At 39.7% G+C, this 17,908-nt stretch overlaps 1 protein-coding gene across 1 annotated transcript in view; it reads left to right on the forward strand.

Annotated features, from left to right (window-relative positions):
• Positions 1-5,159: 5,159 nt before the first annotated feature.
• Positions 5,160-17,908, forward strand: part of Msrb3 (methionine sulfoxide reductase B3) — a 154,698-nt gene continuing 141,949 nt past the window's right edge. The window contains exons 1-2 of the mRNA XM_005397448.2: positions 5,160-5,238; positions 14,288-14,414. Of these exons, the coding sequence (XP_005397505.1) occupies positions 14,339-14,414 (76 nt within the window). The 5' untranslated portion in view covers positions 5,160-5,238; positions 14,288-14,338. The remainder of the gene's footprint in view (positions 5,239-14,287; positions 14,415-17,908) is intronic.

The raw sequence follows: 17,908 nt of genomic DNA on the forward strand, positions 1-17,908 counted from the left end.
ATCTTCTACACAAATGACACATACGCAATATCCTTCCTAGAGAAGATGGTATTTACACTGGATTTGGAGGTTAAAAAGTGAGAGTACCTTCTGTATGTGATATGGAATCTGTATGATCACTATATAAGTGGTATAGTGAGAGTAGAAAAGTATATGTGAAACTGCAAATCACTGACTCTCATCAGAACATCATATTATTTATTTAACAAATACATATTGAAGGCCTGCTAAGCTAGATATTGTGTGAGATACTAGGGATAAGGTAAAAGACAAGGCATTTGTGGAGTGTGGAGTGTACGAGGCCGTAGTGAGGCCTGAAATGATGTAAGAAGGAAAAGGAGTGAACCTGCTAGGTGTGGAATGCCTGGGTGGAGTGGCCGCGTTTTCCTCTATGTATGCTAAGGAGCCACAGGGTGTGTTGCGTAGGGCTGTGGTACAGTCAGAAGCAATACTCTGCTTTGGCAGCAGAGAGGAAGCGATGTGACGGGATCGGATTCGGGACAGAGAGACCAGTGAGGGGCCACTATCCGTTCTAGGTGAGAGATGAAAAGCTTGTTTTTGAGCAATAGCTTAGCAGGGAATTTGACAGCGCCTCATGTTGCTTAGATATGAATGGTTAAGGAAAAGAATCAAGGTATCTCCCAGGTGTGTGGCATCCGTGAGTACAGTAGACAGATGGGAGGACTTTTTAACAGAATCCGAGATCCAGAAAGACTAATGAACTAGTGAAAAAAGGAAGAGATTATGGGATAGGAAAAGTAGTTTTCAGTACATGTGGAGCACCTCAGTTCTTTTTAAAACACGATTTAATCACTTAAAATTAATGAAGAAAACCATTGCAAAATACTTTCTTAGTTTCTCTTTATGACTTCTGTTAGGATGTCTCTCTCCCAGGCCCAACATGGTGACAAAGGATAGTTGATAGAGGGCACTAAGGTTCGTTATCAGTGGAGTTTATTTTCATAGAACTTCTCTGTTATCCGCCATGTCAGATGAGATTTTCTTATTTTTTGCAGCAAAAAGTAAACTTGGAGTAAGGTAGTAAAATTCTGATACAGGAGCAAGTGTTTACTTGCAGTTTTCCAGTACTAAAACTTTCTATTTCTGGGATGGTGACAGAATCCTGACTCGAAATATAGCGGTACGGGGTTTACAAACTTCATTTGTTTTATGATTTTGGGGACGGTGGCTGTGCTTATGTTTGTGTGGGGAACGTGGCTGTGATCGTGACTGTCACCCCGTGTGGAGTTTGTGAACACGAGCGAACTTTTGCTGAGCACTTTTGTCTCAGAAGTGTTCATGAACTGAGGCATGACCGTCTTTGAAATATGACTTGAGAACATGTATTTTGATCCTTATATTCAACTCATTAGAAGGAGTCCCTTAGTGATGAATAGAGATGCTCTAGGTTATGCTACCGGTTGTAGAATTTACCCATCCAGCCTCGACAAGCTTTTTCTTTAGATTAAATGGTCCAATCAGTGAGGCACTGCGTCTTTTTTGTGTGTGTGCATGTGTCAGCTTTATTTTTATCAAATACTTGCGTGTGGTGCTTAGTTCGGGAACGCAAAGGTGAAGAGCAGCCGTCTCCAGCTTCACCCCTCCCTACCTCTGTCTTACTCCTCAGAAGTAAAGTTTCACATCATTATTCTTCTGGGAGTTAATTCTGTTATTTTACTTAATGTAGTTATAGCACTATTTATTAATTCAATTTCAGATAATATACAGTTATGAATGATAAGGGTTTTTCTACTATCTCATCATTCTGTTTTCCACTGTTTACTATTTGTGTTGATATTTTATGCCCCAGTTGTTCACTTTTGGGCTATTAAATGCTATATTTGCTCATCAGCTTGTGATAGACTCTACACTAAGCTGCTGAGAGAAGAAATTACAACAGAAGTTTCTTTCTCCATCCTGTTTGGTGAGCATCTGTGCCTCGTGACCTGTTGGGTCTGCCTCCTTTTCAAGGAGGTTCCATCTCAGGTCTGAGAGTGTGGAGGCGGTTGTTACCATTTCCTAGGAGGCAAGAGGAAATCCAAAGCAAGTGAGGATGACCTGGAAGATAAGACATCATACTGACTTACACACCACTTACCAAAGCTTTGTATCATGTTCACGTCAAGCTACAAAAGAGCTCGATAACTGTGGCTGCACCTTAGCTGAAATTTCGGGGGTTCTATTACTAACATGAAGAAAGAGAATGGATTCTACCTCTGCCAACCTAGTCAGTACTTCCTAACTCTTAAAAGATAAGAAGGCTGATAGGAACACCCTTTCCTTCACTTTTCTTTCTGGCCTTCCTTACATTGCATTATTACGTAGTTTTTATTTTTACAGTGTGAGGTTAATATTTGCAGTGTGTTCAGAGCCTTGGTCCATAGGTTCTTTCCAAAAGCTTGTGTTATCAGGACAGTGTTCTTACTTCTGGGTTAAAAGAATGAGCTGTTGCAATGATTTTTTCTTGAGGTCCAGGGTTATGATCTCTGGGCCTCTAAAAGGGAAATATATTTTCCTAATGGCAGGTGACTGGATTGTTCTTTCTTTTCTTATATTTATTTCACTGGTTAAAAATCTGAGCAGATTGGATTAAAATCTCTAGGGCCTGGTTCAAGGCACAGACCTCTTGGGTCACTGAGAAAGCTGTGGTGAGGATGGTTAGTGCTCAGGGAACTTGCAATCACTTAAGGGAATAAAATCTTCACATCCACTCATTTTGTTGTAACCAGGGGCTACTCAGAGTTTTCTTTGTTTTCTGTATCAGGGCTTGAACTCGGGACCTTGCACATGCCAGGCAGGCGCTGTGCCACTGAGCTGTCCCCAGCAGGGCTACTCAGCTTTGAGGCTGAGTGAAATCTTTAGTTTTTGGAGGTCTGGGACCAGTCTGTCAGCTCTGGTTGTTCAAGCGTAAGCAGCACATTTCCGGCCTTTAGTGTTTAGGTGTAAGAGGACGGTCGTGTCTTCTGACCAAACTAAGAATTTCTTTGGGCTTTTTAGTCATAGAGGGGAGGACCAGAGGGAGGGGTCTTGGCATTGGCGTCACAGTTCTCATTCTCTCAGACTATGTTGTTCTCTCTCTTTTTCTTTTTTCTCTCTTTCACTCTCCTTTCACTCTTTCTCTGTCTTTTAAAAATTATGTTTCTTTAATCATAATCATAATTTATAACAAGGAAACTTTCAAATTGAGTGCTTCATTTTGCCTGAATTGTATAGGAGATTATAAATAAGGACTATAATCTCAAGCAGAGGAGTTCCTAAACTTGGGGAATTTTTCATGTGGTAAAAGAGAAATTTTAGTCTAAATTCTGAGTGTATCATTTACTGACCATCTAGCCTCCCGCAAATTAATCTCTGAGTTCCAGTTTCGGAGAATCCCCAAATCCCAATGACTTCACATGCCAAAGGTTGGTTTTTTGTTTGTTTGTACCACATGTTCACCGAGGCGTGGTTAGGAGCTCTGCTCCTTATCCATGGACTTCCTCCAGGATGAGGTGCAGCTGTTATCTAATTGTAGAACATTGCTTGTCCCTTGTATATTACAAAGCAAAAGAAAGCTATGGAGGGTTTAACACCAGCAGTTACGTGCTCTGGCTTGAATGTGTTATATACCGTCATCCATGCTCATAATTTCATTATTGCCCCGAGCACATGGTCCTGCCCAGTCAGTCACAAGGGGGCCGTGAGGTGCATTTCTACCACGTGTTGGAAAATGGAGATCCAGAAATACTTGTTGAGTGATGATAGTGACTGCCACATTGGAAGTACCTAGTTGGGCGTGGATATGAGGATAAAATCAGATTATACACACGCCTGCACACTGATCAGATGAGATCAGACACACCTGGGGAGGTGTGGCCGTAGCCCGCCTCCACACTGACCACCACACAAACACACTTATGTAGTGGTGCTCAGCAGTGGTTATTAGTAATAATGTTGTAGTAATGCACGAGCACACGAAAATGTTTAAATAACAACAGGAAATGTTTCTCATGGCTTAGTCTCTTTCTTGCACTAATGATAGTGTGTTTGAATTTGAACTTAGGAACTGGAAAAGCAGAATTAAGAACAGCTCTATTTAGAAACAGTGAAATGAAGCAACCCTACACTTGAATAAACCTAAGTGTGTTTTTATAATAACCAAGATGATTTATGGAGCTCTGAATCCTCTTTCACCATTTTTACTCTTAGCGTTATAGTTCTTTTTCTTTCTTTCTTTCTTTCTTTTTTTCTTTTTTTCTTTTTTTGAGGCAGGATCTTACTATGTAGCCCATACTAGCCTGGAATTCAGCAATCCTCTTGCCTCAGCCTCCCAAGTGCTGGGATTACAGGGGTGTGCCACCATGCCCAGCTTTTAGTGTTATTGCTATCCTTAGCTCATGTTTGTGGCATGTCATTTTATAGCCATTGAAGGTATTTTTAGAGGTGAAGGTGGGGGAAGGGAATGGGGACTCAAAAAAGAAACAAGCTGTGATATGTACATGCGCCTCCTCTCCCAGATCAGTGTGAACTTCACGGACTGCAAACGTGTACTAATAAAGTAAGAACAATTTATGTGAGGTGTACTTTCTTGTTGACACTTTAAATATTAAGAAATTTTAATGGCATATATTTATGTATCTGTAACACAGAAGCTGTGAACGGTGAAAGCAACGTACATTTTAAAATAATGCAAGTATGTGTTGTGTACAGGCAAGAGAAAAATGTAAAGTGTTACTATGCAGACAAATAAATTCCTGTGTTAGACTGATTGCTGCATAGAACTTTATATGCTTTTTCAGGAAGAGTGGAAAAAAAGATTGAATTCAATAGCGTTCTAATGGCGCCAGAAATTGAGCTTTGGTCCATAAGTCTGTTTCAGGTCTACCCTTCCTGTACCTTTTTGAGTGCTACAGTGTAACCGGCACATTGTCAGTATTAGTACACTGCTTTGCGTCTTCCTGTTTTGTACTTTTCATGTGCGCCTGGTAAGCAAATGGAGATGCTACAACATAGAATTATAATTAGTTCTTCAAACTGACCTTTGGCCAGTGTCATCTGTTTTGCTATTTGGAAGACAAGAGATTTGTTTCTATTTTTCCCCACTGAGATTCACGTGGTGGAGGCCGACATGTTTGCCTGCTCTGTGGGGCGTGTCACTGCAGGCTGTGGAGCCGACGGTGCGGCCTGCGTGCTGTACCGAGCGCCTTGCCTGGTGCGTCTCACTCCACTCTGCTCTTCCGCACAAAAACCTCCCAGAAAGTAAGTAAAAAAAATCGCCCAACTAAAGAGATGACTCTAAATCCATCACATTGCTTCTTTCACAGTCCTTATCTTCAAACTTCGGTATACAAAGACAATTTTTAACAAGACACTTCACAATTAATATTTGGTGCTTGTAAATGGTGATTTCTGCTTTACCAGGTGTTCTCCAAGATTTTACCTCATTTGAAACTTCCCTAATGCTAGAATTCTGTTATTCTCCAGCATTTCCGCTTCCCTGGTTGTTGTACTAACAGGTACCACAACACGTATGTGATACGGATTTAAAATATACTGAATTTATTAATGAAATAATTAGCCTGTTATGAAGATAGAACTAATTCAGACTTTGTTTTTTTATCCCTTAGCAGGACATATGTTTTTGTGAATTATGATTGCCGTTTTCAGAAATCTGTCGTAACTAGTCTCCCACACTTTGATAACATAGTGCAGTTTTGCATTTGCCCTCTGTCTACATGGGATACGAAATGTGCTAATTGCATCTAGAAGTGGTAAAGTGCCGTAAAGATTACTGACATTATCTTCTCTTCATTATTTCCTAAATATTGTGGGACAATTTCTAAATGTACTCGTCCATTCTTTGTTCATTTATTTGATGAACGTTGATTAAACTTTTAGTGTGCTCACTGTGTGCCGGACAGTGAGTCAGGCCAGCAATTCTCGAAGTGCGCTGTGCTCCCCTGCAGACCCTTTCTCGGGATTTACCGAGTCAGAGCTATTTTGATACTGACACCAGTTGTCTTTTTGGGTTTTTTTGTTTGTTTTTCTCTCTTCACGTTTGCACTAGTGTAAAGTGAATAAAACTGCTAGTATCTTGGTATGAATCAAGGCAACAAACTTTAATGTCATTCAGTTTTTAATCAGTATACGGAGGGAAAGACAATTTCAGTCATGAGGTGACTTTGAAGATATCAATATGTAACACAACAAGCATTGTTAATGTCCTACCACTTTGCTTGTAACTCTGTATTGTCTGTACTGTTCTTTTGCTATTTTGTAAAAGGTTGTCTGTCTGTCAATGTTTTTCTCCTTTTATTTAAAAAAAATTAAAAAATATCCTTGATGTAGTAGTACAATTTGTACTAAAATTATTAAATATTGCCCAATGAGTATATATATATATATATATTTCATATTCCATATAGAGAAGTGGAAAGCGTACCTTATAGGGTGCTTCTGGGTCCCAAAGCAGAACTGTCTCTGGGAAAGCACTGTGGCACTGTTTGAGACCCCGTTTTACTTGCAGGAAGGGCAGCCAGGCAAATTCTAATTATTTAGACTTGGTTATTTGGCAAGCATATTCTCAAAAGTGAACAAAGTGATTTTTTTCACTTTATGGAAACACTGACAGTATTTGTGGTCCGTAAGAATACTTGAGTTTTCAAGTTAAAAATTTAAATTTTAGAATACGGTCAAATCAAAATTCAGGGTAGTCCAGTGGGTTCGGTGGAACAGTATGAGAAATTCATGGATGCAGCTTCAGACTATCGTTTGTTGATTTTGATTGTGGTAGCAAAGAATATCTATCATTATACGGGAAGGTTGTTAAAATACTCCTTCCTTTTCCAAGTACTTCTGTGTGTGGCTAGACTTTCTTCGCCAATATACTTCAGCCAAAAACCAAAACAACACTATAACAGATTGATTGCAGAAGCAGAAATGGGAATCTTAACTATTTTAAGCCAAATTTTAAAATGTTGAACTCGAGAGACAGACAGAGGGAGACAGAGACAAAGACAGAGACAGAGACAGAGAGAGAGGGAGGGAGAGAAAGAGAAATAGATTTTGTTTTGGATATAGTTATTCAATAAAATATCATTTTTTATAAATGTATTCACCTTGTCAGTTCAAATAAAAAAATTGTACTATTTTTAATACATTCAGTTTTGCAAGTTATTTTAAAATTTATTATTGTTATTATTTGTTTGCTCTTTTGAGATAGGTCTTGCTTTCTAGTTTAGGCTGGCCTTGAACTCACTATGCAGCCCAGGCTGTCAAACTCATGGCATCCTCCTGCCTCAGCTTCCTAAGTGTTAGGATTACAGAGCTGTGGCACCACCCCTGGCGTATTGCTATTTTTAATGCAATAGCAAATATTTTAAAATTTTGTCAATTATAATTTCTAACGTAGTAAATATTTGTCTTACTTTCTTGTCACCGGGGTAAAATATACAAACACCCACAAATCAACGAAGAGGTTTCTTTGGGCTCACATTTTCAGCCCATGGCCAGCTGGCTGCAGGCAGAAGCAGCGTGGTGGAAGTGGCTGACAGAGGAGGGCTGCTTGTGTCGGTGCGGCCGGGAAGCAGAGAGAGAGGGAGGAGTGAGGCAGGGAGAGGCGCCTGTCCAGGACGTGCCACAGGGACCTGACTCTGCTGACCAGACCCCGCCGACCCCGCTGCCTGAGAGCACTTGACCTCTGAACTCCGGACAGTCATCTTCCAGAAGTCCAGCCTGCGAACATATGCGACTTTTGGGGGCCTTGTAGATCTAAACTGTAACGATACTGACAGGCGTATCTGCATCAGCAAAAGTGCTGGAAATGTGGAGAATGCTGAGATCAAAAGTTTGGAATGGGCAGCACTGCAGATACAAAAATGAAAGGATGAACATGGAGCCCTCCTTCAGACGCCTTTTCTTACGCAGCACCTCCTCTCCCCACGCGTCTCAGCCGTCCTGGACCCGGAGGCAGTTCTCCTTCTTTTGAAATTTCATAGCACTTTATTTCTAATTCTGTTAAGACACTTACATATCTCATGTTGCTATTTAGGATATTTTTTCTGACGGCATAAGCTATACCTTATATTTTTGTATATTCACGAGCACATGATGTATTGTTTTGCATGTAGTAAGAATTTATGTAGGCGAATTGAGTAATTTTAAAAATCCTTTGTCTCAAAGTCGCTTAACTCTGGTTTAGAAGATTGAGGATTTTCAATAGTTAGGGTTCTGAGGTTTTTCTTCAAACAAGTATAATCACAACTGTTTAATCAAACAAATTCTAAACCAGTGGCTATTGATTTCAGGCAGCAATTAAATGATTGGTGAAATCTCTCAGTGAACATAAGTTGAACATAACCTGGGTGTCAGGTACTGTGCTCCTTAAAAACACTTTTATTGAAATTCATATAGAAATTTAGATTAGTGGTTTCCAAATCCTGGCACAGGATAAAGCTTCTTCTACACAAAATGAGAAAAATAGTAACAATAACCCTGCCTCCAAAACTTAATATATTCTACTTAAAAAAATGTTCTTTGTCTTGAGATTGTTGCCCTAGTTTTTAGTGTTAATATAATTTTTCTTTTCTGATATCTATGATGAAATGAGGGTTTTGTGGGTTTTAAAAAAATTATTCCTACTTGACAGAATTCATATTTGTTCATTCTTTGTTAGTTTCTGCACTTTTACTGGGTATTTTTCTAGCTGTCAAAAACCACGGATGTAGACATTCCTATAGCATGTATTGGAAAGGGACCCAACCTTTAGGTTTGTCACTTAAACTGAAGCTAATTACCAACTTTGGGAGATCCCTGGATTCACTATTGATACCACCTCTCTTTAGTAATTTATCGTTCAACTGCAGGGAAAAAAATTAAAAGAAAAAACAAAACAAAACAGTAGCAAACAATTCTAGTCAAATTTTGCAGTGTTAGAATTCTGGGAGAAAAAAGTAAAACTATTTGTTTTTTTCTGGAGAAGTAGAAATTTTTTTTTTACTAGACTAAGGCATTTGAATTTTCTTTGGACTTCAGATCAGGTTGCATTTCCAGCTTACCACCTCTTTATCAGAACTGCTAGTAATTCTGAAACACACAGAATGAGCTGACAGGGACAGCTTTGGAAAGGATGATCCTGAACAGTTGATGCTATGTAACAATTTATATTGGGTCTTTAACTCAATAAATGAATGGCTTTTATGTGCCAGTACTGGGATACAAAGATGAAAAAGACACTGTCCCTGTTTTTAAGAGATTTATAGTTTTGAAGAAGAGATGAAAGCAGATCAGTGCCCCAGAAACTGTCGTAGGGTAGGTAATAGTATGGCGGGCACTGCAGGAGAGACTAGAGTTGGAGCTAGAGTTTAGGAGTGAGAGAAGTTGGAAGTGCCGGCATAGGGTGCTAATACAGAATAAAGACGTAGAGGCGGAGGTAGGACATAGTGGTCCTTTTGGGGAAATCATGAGCGTATTGGGGAAATCATAAGTGTGGGGTGGCGTGAGGTACAGAGGTGTGGTAAGAGAGAAGGCGGAAGAGGCATGTAGCAGAAGTTTAGATGCTTTGTTTAGGAATTTGGACTTTACCCCAAGGATTTACCAGAATGTGTTTGGTGGGGTATGACAGGATAGAAAAGGGTTTTGTATGGTCACAAATACTTCAAATATAGCACTTGAAGTTAAGCAGATATATTTACTGAAGACCTCTCAGGCTCTTCCAAAGGGTAGAATTTTATGACTGTGCGACTGCCGGACGTGTTAGAAGGGCTACCCTCTGACTTTCAGAATGTGGTTTGGGAAGCCGCACCATGCAATGGCAAATCATGAAACGTTTGAAGCAGTAAATTCTCAGCAATCGTGTAATCTAATTCTGCTCTCAACACACTGTGTGCTAGTCCTCATGAGGTACTGTTCAACAAGAATTTTTAACCCCTGCACATTCAAGTTTGTGACCAGATGTTCTGGGAGCTTAGAAAGATCCATGAGATGTTTTATCTGGCTTTCAATAAAAAACCACATGGCTTATCTGTAAATGTTAATCACTCTTTGGCTTGAGGTGAAAGTAATGTAAAAGTGAGGAAGTTGAGGATACACTGGGAGAATTCGGGATGTTCTGGCGATTCTTGTTCAGTGCTGATTTCTGTAAGATGCTTTGTGATAATTCTTCGCTGTAGATTGTTATGTGCTTCTTTTGTCTCGTTTTGGACCAGGATTGTTTCTGACTAGAGTCTTTACACAGGCAGTTCAGGGAGTAAAGAATAACTGGGAAGGGGGAAAGGAGAGAAGAGGAAGGACTATATATATATGATAGCTAGCATAACTGTGCTACTAAGTTCTGTTAGTTCATTGAAAGCAACAGTTAGTGTTTATACTGTACAACCAAGCTTGCAAGCCTATATCTGGTAATCTGAGCAACTACCTTGAAGACAACAATATGCAATGTAAAAAACCATTGTTAATTTCCTATCGTCTTGTTATGAAATTCTGTATCATTTTTATTTTTTATTATTGCCTTTTAAAAATTAAATTAAATTTAAAAAAGAAGAAAACTGTGAAACTGAAACCTTGATTGTTTTTGGAGAACAGGAGTGTCTGATGTTTTATTTGGTCCTCAAATATATTTAAGTTTTGGTAGGTTAAAGTGCAGTCAAGGATATATTCTGCAGGTGTATCCAAGAAATTTAGAGAAAAGTTTTGAAGGTGAAAGAGCAGTTAAAGTCGTATCTGGTGGAACAGAAAGGTCAAGTATACAAACCTAAAGAGTGTTTCAGACTTTTCATTTACATCGCTTCCTACTTTTTCCTCTCGGTGTTGGTGGAAAAAAATTTTTAAGCACTCTTCTAGAATTAAGTTCCATTATTACTTGTTTACTACTTGTTTAGCCATTGTACCTGGTAAGACATAGAATCAGAGTATGCAGCATGGATTGATACCTTACCTGTAGAGTGGATTGGTCAGAGTATATAGAGTTCTGTTGTGTAATTGTCAAGAGCAGTGGTCTTGGAGCCAGAGGGCTTGGGTTCAAACTTTTAATTACTCAATTGCTTAGGATTTTTCCTCCTTTACTTGCTATGAGACTCTAGGGCAGTGATGGCGAACCTTTTAGAACTTCCAACGATAACAAACAGCCTGCTGCCGCACACGTGCCATAGGTTCGCCATGGGTTGTTTGCTGCTTAAGGCAAATTGCACCATCTCCCTAAGCCTTAGTCTCTGTTTTTCAAATGGGAAAATGATAGTGTACATCTTTTAAGGTTGTGAGGGTTAAAAGAGCTAATAAAAGTGAAGTGCTTAAAATAATGCCTGGCACATGCTGAGTGCTTAGCCAACTATTGTCTTTAGGGTCTCTTTACTGTGCTTTTTTTGTAGAATATTTCATCATAGAATAACAACTACAAGGGGCTGGGGATTTAGCTCAGTGGCAAAGCGTCTGCCTGGCAAGCACAAGGTTGTGAGTTCAATTCCTAGTACTGGAAGAAAAACAAAAACAAACAAACAAACAAAAAATAACAATTACAGTAGTAAGTTTTCTAGTCTACATAGGGTCCTTTGGAGAATGACCTGAAAACTGAGTATAAATGGGCTGTGATTTACACAACTTCAACTATAGCAGATATTTGAAACATTTAAATAATACTAGTGACTAATATTTCCTGGGCATATCTATGTGCTATTAGCCAAAAAAAAAAAAAATATTTTTAGCCTGTTGTGGTGGTACATGCGTCTGGGAGACTGAATCACGATGGGCTACTCAGCCAGGAAACTTAGCAACTTAGCAAGACCCTATCTCAAAATAAAAGCATACAACTGGGCTGAGGATGTACTTCAGTGGAAAAGGCCCTGGGTTCAATTTCCAGTACCACAGACCACACGCTTGCACACACACACACACACACACACACACACACACGTTTTGTCAAAACATTTCAGCATAAGAGTATTTTGCAGAGTTAATCCTACTGTCCCATGTCAGAGCCACGTTCACTGTGATTCTGTTGTTCCACGGAAATACAAGATTAGGGTTTGACCTAGCAGGGCATCTGGATGCAAGAGTGCATTGTCTACAGCAGTTTTTCACTTGACGTCTCAGCTATATAGTTTCAGGACAGTGTGTAAGTAATGCTACTTTACATGCATTGTGTGACCTTAGCTGCTTTTTCTGTCATCCTTGTGAATGTTAAAATACTGAGGACTGTATCGAACCCTAACTTTGGAAATGCATTCTTTGTAGAATTGAGAATGAAGAACATTGTGACAGATTATTTTTTTGCATCTTCAGTATAAAAAGAGTAGATTACTCTAATTTTTAAAATTTTTTTTTGGTTTTTCTCCGGTACCGGGAACTGAACTCATGACCTTGCGCTTGCCAGGCAGGCGAGATTACTCTAAAAGTAATCATTGTAGGTGCTCTCCTTTGTTGGTACTGATGTAGCACTATGTCAGCTCTTAAAATGAATAAATAAATGAACCAGTGGGTACATAATTTAAAATTTAAAAAAACTGGGCAAAACTAACGAGCCACTAGATGGAGCTCTGACTATTTGGGTAGAAAACAGGCCAGGCAATCACAGCCTTAAATTACCCAGCCATATCATGCGGGAGGGCCCCCGGTGTAGAATGCATCTTTGTTCCTTGCCTGACCTGCAGGGTGGCATTACCGCCTTTCTTCCTGTGCGCTGGCTTTGACACAGGCCAGATGGCCCGAGGGATCGGTAGGCGCCCAGGCTGCCTGGTACAGCAGTTGATGAAACAGAATAGGAAGACGTTTTACAGTCCGCTGAAGGTCCACAGTGGGACTGCAGCTTTCCTAAGCCATTACATTCACCGCGCACATTTCATTCCTCGCAGAGGAGGGGCTCCAGAAAAAATACCTTTTTATTTATAGTGCTGGGAGGTATAGATCTTTGATCTTTTATTAGTCAGTAGTCTGCTCCAAAAGCGTGCTATCTCCCGCCGCTCTGCAGTCACTCACGGGAACGACATGTTTATTTATGTTTAATGGTTCCTTCAGGCTGAGCGCTGTGGCACTTACCTTCCCTCCCCCTCCCCTTTGTCTCCAGTCGGTGACACAAAAATGTTTTAGTTTTGTAGCGAGTTTAGTTTAGAGAAGTCAGAGTTCAGGCGTGTTAATACAAGCAGATTTCTGTCAGACGTACTCCAGAGTGATTTGGTAAAATATATTGCTGCTTATTATGTGTTTGTTCTTCAAGGAGGTCAGAAGAGTCCAGGAAGGGACTTTGATTTTGGGGTGCAGGGGTGGGTGGGGTGGAGGTGGTGGTCAGGAAATGAGCAAATGTTAATTTTGTATCCATTTTTGGGCATTTGGTGGTTAAAACTACTTAAAATGGTAATTTTAAATAAGATGTAAGAAGTTGACATTAATCTAGTATTTTCCGGTTTCACATGAAGTTAATCTTTACCAGTTGCAATACTGTTACAGAACTTTTATGAAAATCCTAAAAACTAAACTTTTCTCTAGAATTTACTACTCTGCAATTTTGAGATTCTTCCACATGATTCATTTCCAAAGACTTTAGAGAAATGTCTGTGCTTTTAAATGCTAGATCACGAGAATTGTTCACAGAACTTACTTAGAAATTATAAATCATAAAGTTAAATGAAAATTCGTGTGTTCCATGTTTTATTTAAACAGCACTGTTTCTGAAGAGAATTCTCCTAGTTACCCTTAGGTACTTTTTTTTTTACTCTATTAAAAAAAAAGAAATTCTAACAAAAGAAGTGTTTTAATCTTACACTATTTTATAGTCTTCTTGAGGGAGGGAGACTAGCAAAAATTTGCTGGAAGAGTCAATCAACATGGTATAAGGAAAAAATCTGGCTTTGCTGTGAGATGCAACAGGGTTTTCTAATCTTTTCTTCATGGGTTATTTTCTCACTGCCCTTGGACTTCAGAGCCTAGATTTTCTGTCATAAGTATTAGGGGATAAAACCTACCTCCTACATTTATTGTGAGAATTAAATACTACAATTATCTATCTATATCTATATATCTATACAAAGTCCCAGACAGCTCCTGTCACATGGTACAAATTCAGTAAAAGCTAATTCCTTTCACCTATTTTAAACTTCAACTTCTTGGAATATGTGTACACAGATCCCACTGCTATTATATAGTGTGTACTTTATTCATAAACTATAAATAAGCCTGGGTTGAAAGTGAGCCCCTCATCTTAAAAATAGAAATTCGCGTGTGTGAGTGTCCCATTCCAGATACAGCTGTAACTCTAGTCACACTCCGATGATATGTGTAACGTGTGAGATATTTAAATTTGTCTTTTTTTCCTCCTGCTCAGCTCTTGCTCCTGTTCTTGGCCTCTCGTTCCGTTGGTGAAGATATCACAGTGATGTCTGCATTCAACCTGCTGCACTTGGTGACGAAGAGCCAGCCAGTCGCCCTGCGAGCCTGCGGGCTCCCCTCAGGTGCTGCTTGTTCTGTTGTCCGTAGCGAGGGTACTGGGCTGAGCAGGCGTTTTGCTGCAGGACGTGACACACCACCATACCTTGCTGAACTTCGTTTTCTTTCATTTGGACCCCGATTTGAAGACGGAAATTGGTTATAAGTCACCACTCTACTTTGAGTAACATTTATTTCCTCAGTCCTTCCAATTCCTGGAGCCACTGTCTGGTCTCCCTGCCTAATATATAATTGTTACTAATGTTCCATGATATCTTCTTGCTCTTTAATGCACACTACACATCTGCAAATCATAATGTTCATAGACCCTGGCAGTTGTAGTAAGAAATTGCCCCAAATCACACAAAATAGGACATTCATCTTGCTAAAGGGTAATGAAAATGCTTTCATTCCACATGTGGCCTTTCTTTTATGAAAGTAAAATGAACAACTTTAGCATAATGAAGTTACTTCTGTATTATGGTTAAAAAGATGCTCTGCCTAACAATGACACATAAACAGCTACTACAGCATGTGTGAACTGGATCATAAATTAGAATTCTTATGCTTCTTAAGGATGTGATTTTTAAGCATTTAAAGAAGTGAACTGTGGAATTCAGAATTTTCACATGTACATATATATCATAAATTTAATGTTTAAGTATTATTGTGAGAACCATAATGGTCCAGTATTTTATTTCTGTGAATATGATTATCAATATTATTTACATGTTCATTAATGTACATACCTCTGTTATAATATGAGATGGAGAGTTTAATTCTAACTCACTGAACATTTCCTGGTTTTGAACTCTGAGACCAGGCATGTGTTCAGCGGTGAGGATACAGTGGTAGAGAAGGCAAAGCTGCTTTGCTTCCAACAAGTACAAGGTAGAGATGGAAGTGTGTGAGGACCTTGAACCATGTAATGATGCAACTAGCCCAGAGGCATTTACGCCTAGGGTATTAACGGAATTCACAGGAAGATGGGCCTATCTTTTCTTTAGAAGAAGAAATTTTGAAAGCGAGGTAAGGTTTCTGCAGTTTTAGGAGGCTTCCCCGGAGGAGATGGTGCCCGAGGTGGATCCCAAACCCTGAGCAGCTGTTAGCCGCGTGGCCCGGGAGGGAGAAGGGCGTTCTAACGTGCAGACTAGCAGGGCAGAAAAACGAAGGCCTGCGAGAGCTCCGTGTGTCCGAAACATGCAGGTTATTTCCAGTAGGTAGCTTGGAGCGTGAGGGCAGGCGGAAGAGGCGCGGAAGGACACATAGCCAAATTAAAGTACCTCAGTGTTGTAAGTAACGTAAATCTTGGGGAAGGAATGGAAGAACGTGGCTTCCCTGGCATTTAGTGAAGACTTGCTCGAGCGTGCAGGAAGGCCAGTGCTGGTTTTCTAGAAGTGTGTATGCGGGGAGCGGAGATGGCAGTTGGAAGGGGTGAGGTAAGGCATCTGTCTTGAGGCTGTGTTTGAATAGCAAATACACTTATTCTAAAAAGGAGATTTTAGCTCTATTTTTGGTAGCGTGAGGGGCTACTGCGGCTTAGTTCCCGAAGGCGCCAGCCGCTGTTCGCAGTGCCCTCCCGGCCCGCGGTGCCCTGCGCAGACGCCGTGTAGGGCTGTGGAGGAGGGTGAGGCGGGGGGTGTGGGCAGGCCCGAGAGCCTTTGCACGGCCCTGCAGTGGGTTTAAGGACAGGGCAGGGGCTGGATTACATCTGGAGGGAGTCCCGGGGTAGGACTGACAAGGCTTATCTGCTGCACCGTCTATGAGCTTGAAGAATGGCAACCAGTGTGGTCCTGGTGCCATGTGGGACGTTTTCACGGCTGTGTAGTATGTACTAGGGTGGGGCTAAGGAAAGGTACTTAGTCTATAGGGGCGCTGGCAATGATAGAGTGTTCCTAGCACAGTTCTTGTAATGTGGGTTTGCTGTACATAGAGGGAGCTAAGTGTTTACAGAAACAACTTATTAAGAATGTGTCCTTGAGACCCGACATTCATGAATCTAAAATTTTCACATGAAATTGTTTAAATAAAATAAATAAATATTTTAGCCAGGCATGGTGGCACACAGTGATAACCTTAGCACATAGGGAGAGTGAGGCAGGAAGATCCTAAGTTTGAGCCCAGCCCGGGCAACTTAGTGTGACTCTGTTTCAAAATAAGAAAGGACTTGTAGTTCTGTGAAGGCCTTGGGTTCAATCCCTTGTAAAACACACACACACACACACAGGGAGAGAGAGAGAGAGAGAGAGAGAGAGAGAGAGAGAGAGAGAGAGAGACAGAGAAAGTCTTTACATTTTGATAACAAAACGATCCAAAGATACATTCCACAAAGCTGATAGTTTTCTCTTGGTTTACAGAGTATGACAACAGCGCCTACCTGCAAGGGCTGCTGGGAGAATGTGATTTACTCCGATGCGGGCAGTGGTTGGAGAACTGGTTGACTTGAAGTAGACACCACTTGTCTTCACTAAGTTCACTGTAGAAATACGTGTGTACATCCAAATAGATTTGTATTTCTCCAAAAAAACAGACTTTCAGAAACATTTAAATATGTCCCATCTTTCATTTAACTACTTTGATTTTAATAAGAACCACAAAAATGCTGTTTGAGAAATAACCACCTCAATCTATTGTTTTGATTGCTTTATTTTATGTATACATCCTACTGACGACACAATTTTTATTTTATTCTCACACTCCAGTATTGACAAAAACTCAGAGAAGCTCTGCGTCTTTCTTACAGAGGGCTGGCAGACCTCTTCTAATATGGCAAATGAATTGCTAGAAGAATATTCCCTAATTCCTTAACCATTCAGGTACCACTTAATTTTTAAAGGGTTGTAAAAGTCATTCTTCTAAGGCTTACATACTTTACCACTTGATTATTAACAAAATTTTTATTGTTTATTTCTCTAACAGAATTTTACCCTTGTATGTATAGAAATGTTGAAGAAATTATATTCAACCATAATGAGAGAAACTACTTAAACTTTGAAATATAAAAGTGACCTTGAAATGAGAATTCTAGTCTTTATTACTTTGTACAGGTAGGGAGAGAAGAAACCAAAATTGGAGATACAGGAAATTAAGGTTAAAGTTTGAAGTCATGGTTTAATTTACTGTTCCCTGGTCAAAACCCAATTACAACAGAAATCTCCAAAAATAAAAAAGATCTCTTTTCCCAGGCTAGTGCCTGTTAATTTTGAGTATTATTCAATATGAAGTAATTCCAGAACTGAAAAAATATTTGGAGCAGGCTCTTAAAGTTGATTATGACTGGATTGACCTGTATGAAGGTCATATCCCAAAAGAGTAATCTATCATTTTTCAGCTTTGACTTCCTTTACTTTTTATTTTTAATAAAGCATAATTTTAATGTAGAGCTTATTAAGTGCGTCTGAGTTATGGTTCACTCATGTTTGTCATTAGAGGTAATTTTTTCCTTTCAGAATTTCCTCTTAATTTCCTATAACAGTTTCTTTTAAGTATTAAAAAGAGCACTGGAAGAGGAGTCAGAAAA

This window comes from Chinchilla lanigera, unplaced genomic scaffold, assembly GCF_000276665.1.
Source record: "Chinchilla lanigera isolate Chin_1 unplaced genomic scaffold, ChiLan1.0 scaffold00057, whole genome shotgun sequence".
Classification (NCBI taxonomy): Eukaryota; Metazoa; Chordata; class Mammalia; order Rodentia; family Chinchillidae; genus Chinchilla; species Chinchilla lanigera.